This window comes from Phoenix dactylifera, chromosome 2 (genome assembly GCF_009389715.1).
Source record: "Phoenix dactylifera cultivar Barhee BC4 chromosome 2, palm_55x_up_171113_PBpolish2nd_filt_p, whole genome shotgun sequence".
Classification (NCBI taxonomy): Eukaryota; Viridiplantae; Streptophyta; class Magnoliopsida; order Arecales; family Arecaceae; genus Phoenix; species Phoenix dactylifera.
Window position 1 is genome coordinate 23,389,965 of NC_052393.1, and position 7,708 is coordinate 23,397,672.

The 7,708-nt window shown below is 37.7% G+C and overlaps 1 protein-coding gene across 1 annotated transcript; it reads left to right on the top strand.

Moving 5' to 3' along the window:
* Window positions 1-7,625, top strand: LOC103696802 (BTB/POZ domain-containing protein At5g03250-like). Its single transcript, XM_008778521.1, has 4 exons — window positions 1-59; window positions 3,250-3,319; window positions 4,798-6,021; window positions 7,086-7,625. The coding sequence occupies exons 1-4, from the start codon at window positions 1-3 to the stop codon at window positions 7,557-7,559; spliced, it is 1,827 nt and encodes a 608-aa protein (XP_008776743.1). The 3' UTR covers window positions 7,560-7,625.
* Window positions 7,626-7,708: the final 83 nt, after the last annotated feature.

The window sequence follows — 7,708 nt, forward strand, 5'->3', positions numbered from 1 at the left end:
ATGGCAACCATGGAGCTGGGATCCAAAGCAGATTCTTTCCAACTTGAAGGCCAAACATGGTATGCTACATAATTTCATGTACCTAAATTTTCCTCATAGAATTTGACGTCTTTCATGATCACTAATGGTTTTTTCTTTCTGCCTCTGCTTGTTTGTAATTCAATGCTAAAACAGAAATCTATTTTTTTGGCCACTAGATGTGCTTTTATATGGATTTATGTATGCATGCTTTTCTTCTTTTTTTTGCCTAATAATATGTCCTGCTATTTATTTTTATTCTTTGCTGGTGATCTCACAATGTATATCCATGTGGGCAATGAAAATGAAAATTTGATGTTTCTTTTTGAGCAAAATTTGATGTTTTATATCCTCGCCTTAAGGGTTTATGGCCATGTTGCCAACATGAATTATGTGCTTCCATACGTGTCTTATTGTTGACCTCTATGTGGGCATCTGAATTATAATGCACTGACTTTTCCCCCTCAAGAATAAAAAGAAAGAATGTACCAATATTTTGGCATACCCTTAAAGTGTGTATTTATTTATTTGAAATTAGCTAGCGAAATGAGGCAAGGATTAATCTTAGTTATTATATTTACATACGACCAGTCAGATTGATGTGTCTATGGCTCCATGAATGCTGAAAGTGAGTTAGTCATTGATCTGCTTCGTTTAGGAGTTCTCTTGGTGCACTCGAAACTGATTATTTGCGACAATTGTTATAAGAAACAATATTTTTGGTGAGATTAATTACTAGTTCTACTGATATATTTTGCAAGATTAGAGTGTGCCAATTAGTATAGTCCGTAAAGCTATTGGGAGTTGTTACCGATGACCTAGGTTCGAGTCCTAGTGCACCTTGCCTTCGCCATTGCGGGGTATGAGAAGGGCCAGTTATATACAACCTTATCTCTATGTGCGAAGAGGCTAGCTCCCATTCTAGTTCTAAAAAAAATATTTTAAAAATTAAAAGATACTTAGAGAGAATGATGCATACCACTTCTATTGTGTAATTAGGGAGCAATTTTTTCAGATATCATGTTCATGCGAAAGCCAAGACCGATAAAAGCTGCTTTACTAGGACATTGCGGACTGAAAATTTCAGTCAGGTCATTACATTTTGGTGACGAAGAGTCAACTTATCATTCAACTCAGAACAACTGTATTGACAGCATAAGTTTAACATGATCTATAAAAAAAACAATTCTTAGCACACCACCTTGCTCTAAGAACCATCAAATATATCTTGTGGGGTTGGAAGGATTGAATGGCCTTGTGCAGTTACATCAGTAGTTTTAACTTCTGAAATTTAATTCTCCTGCATCTCTGTGCTATAGAGTCTATGGTAGAAGAGAAAGGTCCAATCTGATACACTGTAACTTATCAATACTGTGCTCAGTGAGGATCCTTGCGGGCATGTGTTTAGTCCAACATCGGTTATTTGCTGGATCGATCTTAGGTACCTATACAGGATCAAGAAATCCGAATAATATCTTCTGGCTAGCCTTTTTCGATGAGGTCTTGGATTGTTACAAATGGTATCAGAGTGGACTCAACCCACGACCTATGTGGACTAGGGGACATTGCAACATGGGTATATTTAAGTTGACCACAAGTTGATCCTGATGTCTGTGATTGAATTTTAATAGATTTGGATCCTTAGCCTCGCGAGGATGCCAGGGTTTAAACAGGAAGAGTATGTGAGGATCCGTGCGGACATTTGTTTAGTTTCACATTGATTATTCGCTGGACAGATCTTGGCTACTTATATAGGATCAAGAAAACCAAATAATATCTTTCAGCTAGTCTTTTGAGGTGAGGTCCTAGGCTGTAGGTTGGCTCATCCTCAACCTATTTATTGTCTATACCATGTATTGCAATTGCCAACTGCATAGTTGCAAAATTGGTCATTCTTTCGAACCCTCATTTCTTCTTAATTATACAAATCATAGGATAATCTTAAAGAATGCTGGAGAGAAAATTTCTATTTAATGAACTCTCCACTGGATAATATTGCTAGCATAATTTGCTTGATAATTGGTAGATCCAATCTCACCTCCAGTCCAAGAAGCATAGCATCCAAGCCATCTTGATTTCATGAGTAACAGCACCATCAATCTGGTCTAATCATGTACAGTGTTCCATAGATAGGGTCATCTTCACACAGTTGGCCTGCTAGGATGCAGTTCCCTCTTTTTGAGACGAAAGCTATGGTGCTGTTGTACTGAAAGATATTCCTTATCACATTTTTCAGGCATGTTGCTTCTTGTATTTGCCACCAAATTAAAGATCCTTTACATTAAAATGATCGTCCAACTTCCTTGATTAAGCTATCAAGCAATCATAAAGAGAGTTTGTATTCTGCTCAAGTTAAAAAGAGAGGAAAAAAAGAGGAGCAAAGAATAGATTTTGCAACTATTAGAACTGAGTCTCCTTGTGCCAACCTCAGGAGCTTTTGGAAACAAAAGAATGAAACAAGGTGGACCAATCTGAAGATCGTAAGTCAGTAAATCAATGTTTTTGACAGAAGTAGAAACTATAGTTTTTCCATGACAGGCTTTTACGAACATGGTGTCCTCTTCATCTTTTTTTGATTGTATGCATCCTCTTGATCTGGGATTTTAAGTTTGTTACTTTTGTGAGATTCAACTCTGATCACCTACATATCTGTTTTGGATTCATAGAAGTAATCATTGATGGGTTCATATGCTTGAATGCGGTTTCATGTTTTCAAAAATTTCCACAACCTACAAAGTTGGGTTGGGGGCCTTAGGCAAATGTTAAGTCCTTCCCAACAAAGTATGGAATCTTTGTAATCCATTTAGACAAGTACCTTTTGTTAATTTATATTTTATTTAACAGATTCCGGTGATATTAGATGCAAGTTTTTTATGGAAATTGAAATTGTCCGTGCATGGATTCACTTTTATATATATGCCTCTTGCACCTCCCAGATAATAATTCATATCTGTAGATGTACTTATTTTCCTTTGTTCTCAAATTAATACATGATCTTCTAATGGTCTCCAATTATGTTAATTATAAGCTCCTATGGTGCTAGACTGACTGACTACTGGAAATGAAGATTGTCATGAGACTATCATGATGGTATTCACAGCCAACGAGCATCTGACTCTTTGTTTCATAAAAATTTTCTCAATTTCTCGAAAAAAATAAAAAAGCTTTTTATACTTCGTAGAAAAATTCGAATGTGAGGTTCAATTGACATGTTCAAACACCTTCTTTCAGGATTTGTAAGAGTGAACTTGCAAGTGATGTTATCATAGAGATAAGAGAAGTCTCCTTTCACCTCCACAAGGTATGTTTATCCTTCTGCTTTATATTTTTGATTGCTGTATATCTCCTTCCTTCCATTGTATATATATGAGCATGATTCTGTAGATAATACATATGGCTGGAAACAACAAGATTTAAGGTGAAAAAATCACAAGCCTGTGCAAGTAAAACCAGAAAATTTGCATATTTACACTTAAAAACAACATTTGTTTGGCCGCCTATATTGAGAATGTCATAGAATCATTACTGCACGGCTGTGCTAAAAAAAAAAATTCCAATAAGCAAATGATATAGACTTTTCATTATGTAAGAAAAGAAAGAAAAAGAAAGAATATTTTACTAGTGTGACTAGGTTTTGATTACCTGAATAAGTAGGATTCATATTGCAGTAGTAGTCATGGTTAGTTGGTTACCATTTAATCCAGTCTTCTACTGATAGATCAGCAAATTAGATTCAATGACCACAAAACATTTAGTTTGACTGCATAAACACTAGCAACAATATATAATTAGATCTTCTTCAAACAAATAGTTACATCGATCACCTTTTTCTATACAAGTACTTGGAACTTCCGATGATGTTTGAGGCCATTGGTCAAAATTTTATAAGACACGCTACTGAGTAAATCATCTTGCTAAGATTTCCTTTCAAAAAGTTTTAAAAATGATGACTGGTTTCTAAAACAAAGCATATGAAATACCATTATGGCCAAAAGTGATCAGATTAAGTATACATATGAAAGTTGCACAATGAAGCTGCTAAAATTTTGGTTCATCTTCTGCATCACCTTCTTTATCTTTTGTTTCTCCCCCTTTATCTTTTGTATGTTTTGCTTAATAGGATGGGGGCTTTTTAACTTGATTTGTTACTCTTATTTTGTTTAAACCTGCATTCGTATTGTGTCATCTAATGTAAAGCCTTCTTCCTTGTAGAATATAGTAAGCATCTTTCTATAAGCCTTATGGCATAATAGGTTCATAACATGGCCTATCAACCAATTCAACATCTTCTAGAAGAACATATTTGTGTACATCAAGATATCATTGCAACTACATGAGATTCTTACATGATTAAGCTGCTTATAAGATCCTTCTGGGTTTTTGAGGGTAAATTATTCATAATCCAATCTGTTCGCTCAAGTTGAGAACCTTGGTATTGGAGGGTTCTTTAAAATTTAAAAATATCTGAGCTGGAGGTACTTATTGTCTATAGAACTCAAACTGTTACTCTAAAGATCAATGCTTTTGACTTAATAATGGTTTGTGAATACTTGCTATACATTTCATGTAAGTACAAAAAATAAGGTTATTTGTTATCTTTACTCAAAACAAGAGTAATTGTTATCTGCAATTTCATGCCTGTTTTGCTTATCTATCCTACAGGACTTGTGATTGAGCTTGCGATGAAACGATTAATTCAATAATTTTCTCTCTATAAATGCAAAACTCAAACAGCATGAAGCTCACAAGCTTAATAATACCTTTCATCAATTCCTGCAGTTCCCATTAATTAATAGGAGCGGCCTGCTGCAAAAGATGATTAGCGAATTCCATAGTGAGGATGGAAAAGATTGTGTTCTTCAGCTACATGACATTCCTGGTGGTGCTAAAGCTTTCGATCTGGCTGCAAAATTCTGTTACGATGTAAAGCTCGAGTTGAATGCTCTCAACATCGTCACTCTGCGATGTGCTGCTGAGCATCTCTGCATGACTGAAGAATATGGAGAAGGAAATCTGATTGTACAAACTGAAAACTTCCTTGATGAAGTCTTTGTTAACTGGAGCGATTCGATGAAAGCTCTTCAGACATGTGAGGATGTTCTTCCCCATGCAGAAGAGCTTCAGATTGTCGCGAGATGCATCGATTCACTCGCAACGAAGGCTTGTGCTGATCCAACTCTGTTTGGTTGGCCCATGTCTGGCCAACCTACATTGAAGAGTCTGGGAAGCACTGTTCTGTGGAATGGAATCAGTACAGGGGCAAAGCCAAGATCCCCAGGAACAGATTGGTGGTATAGGGATGTTTCTCACATCAAGTGGCCTTTATATAAGAGGCTGATATTGGCAATGGAATCAAAGGGAATGAAGCCAGAAAACATCTCTGGATCTCTCATGCATTATGCAAAGAGGTACCTGCCAGGACTGAGTAGGCACTCAAATTTCCATGATAGCATCAATCATGCCACCTCCACCGGATCTGGTTCGGCACTGTCGGAAAGCGGCCAGAAGGCTCTCCTTGAAGAGATAGTTGAAGTGCTCCCAATAGAAAAGGGAGCCACCTCAAGCAAGTTTCTGCTTAGCCTGCTCCGAACAGCCATGATCTTGCATGCTAGCCCATCTTGCAGGGAGAATTTGGAGAGAAGAGTAGGAGCCCAGTTCGATGATGCTGCTCTAGAAGATCTTCTGATACCAAACTTGGGCTACTCTGTTGAGACTCTCTATGACATAGATTGTGTACAGCGAATTCTTGATCACTTTGTGTCGATGAATCGATCGGTGTTTGATGCTTCTCCTTGTATTGTAGACGAGGGGCAGCTGATAGCCTCTTCTGTGACATTGACACCCATCAGCATGGCGGCGAAGCTCGTGGATGGGTACCTTGCAGAAGTTGCACCCGATGTCAATCTGAAGTTCTCTAAGTTCCAGTCGCTGGCTGCTATGGTCCCTGATTATGCTAGAGTTTCATATGATGGGCTCTACCGTGCTGTCGATATCTATCTAAAGGTAACATGACGACCTGATTTTCTGAACATGCAATAGTGTTCTAAATTGTTTTTGCATAAAACTGCATTTAAACATAGCAGAAACACAATTATAAGTGACTATCATCTCCTAGAATATACAAATCACCATTTGGCATCCTTCATGCAAATGAGACTTTGTGCTAAACCAGATTATGGCATCTTGTGCATTTTAATTATGCCAAAATGAATTAAGATTGTTTGTAGGAGTAGATCTTCGCATACCATCAATTTAGATCTTTACGTGACATTTCTTCTTCTTCTTTTTTTTTGGCAATATGCAAAGTTGGCATACTTAAGGTTGTTTAGAGAGAATGATTGCTCCTGATAGATGATTGAGGTCTGTTTGTTGGACCTTATCATCATCATTCCTTGTCAAGTTTCAAACCCACCTCCCCTGCCGTCTTTTTCCTGTGTGTGAGTGCATGCAGTTAGTGGAATCTTTTTCCTCGGTGTACGAGTTTATGGACATCAAGTAGATTTACTTTATCTTACCATGTCACAACCTAGGATCTCACCTAAAAAGGCTAGCCAGCTCTAACGTCTTAATCAGGTTAAGAATTCAAATCCATTCAAATCTAATCACAAGTACTACGATCGACCCGTGGTCAGCCCCAATAGATTCATGTTGCAGTATCCCCTAGTCTACATAAATTATAGGGATCCGCTCTGATACTATTTATCACAACTCAGGACCTCACTCAAAAAGACTAGCCGGAAGATATTTTTTGAATTTTTTGGTCCTGTATAAGTACCCAAGATCTCTTCGACGAATAACTGATGTGAGACTAAATATATGCTTGCACGGGTATCGGGTAATGTAGTTCATATATTTACCTGTGCTTCATCAAGTTATACCTGCTATTCTAAAATCGAACACGATCATCTCAAGCGCACAAGCACATGCATGCAGAGTGTAATTCTTCTAATTTATCTGCGATCGTTATATTGTTTATGATCGTCCATTTCAGTAATGCTGTTTTTTTTCTTCTAGCCAGTAGTTCTTCTGAACAAGTTAATGATCATCACCTATAATCTCCATTTCAGTCCCACCCATGGCTCACTGACTCCGAGCGAGAGCAGCTTTGTCGACTCATGAACTGCCAGAAGCTCTCTCTGGAGGCCTGCATGCATGCTGCCCATAATGAGAGGTTGCCCATCCGAGTAATCGTCCAAGTTCTTTTCTTTGAGCAGCTCCGTCTGAGAAATACAATTGCCGGTTGGTTCTTTGCCCCTGACAGCATGGGCGATTCTCATGCTTCTCATGCACTCCAAAAGAGCACTGATGGATTCATCGAAACAGAGATCATTCAGGAAAACGAGCAGCAGTCTATGAGCACTGATGAGATGAGAATGAGGGTCTCTGAACTTGAAAAGGAGTGTTCAACCATGAGGCAAGAGATGGAGAAGCTTGGGAGGTCAAAGAGTGCATGGAACTTCTTCTCTAGGAAGCTTGGATTTGGGACGAAGTGGCAACATCATTCTGATGTAAAACAATTTCCTATTCATCGTTATTGCTGAAAACAATATTTATCTTGTTCTTGTTTTCTTACTTATTGATATAAATAACGGTCTTTTTCTTCTTTCCTCCAAGGGGATTGGTAGGAGTATTTAGTAGTCAACAAGATGATCATAGTTTTCATAATTATGCAGATTGTAATTCCACAAAT

Excerpts from the sequence above, each read along its gene's own strand:
- LOC103696802 (XM_008778521.1), top strand. The coding sequence starts at position 1 with ATGGCAACCATGGAGCTGGGATCCAAAGCAGATTCTTTCCAACTTGAA. Across the intron at positions 60-3,249 it reads CAACTTGAAGGCCAAACATG|GATTTGTAAGAGTGAACTTG; the intron begins GTATGCTACATA and ends ACCTTCTTTCAG. Across the intron at positions 6,022-7,085 it reads CTGTCGATATCTATCTAAAG|TCCCACCCATGGCTCACTGA; the intron begins GTAACATGACGA and ends TCTCCATTTCAG.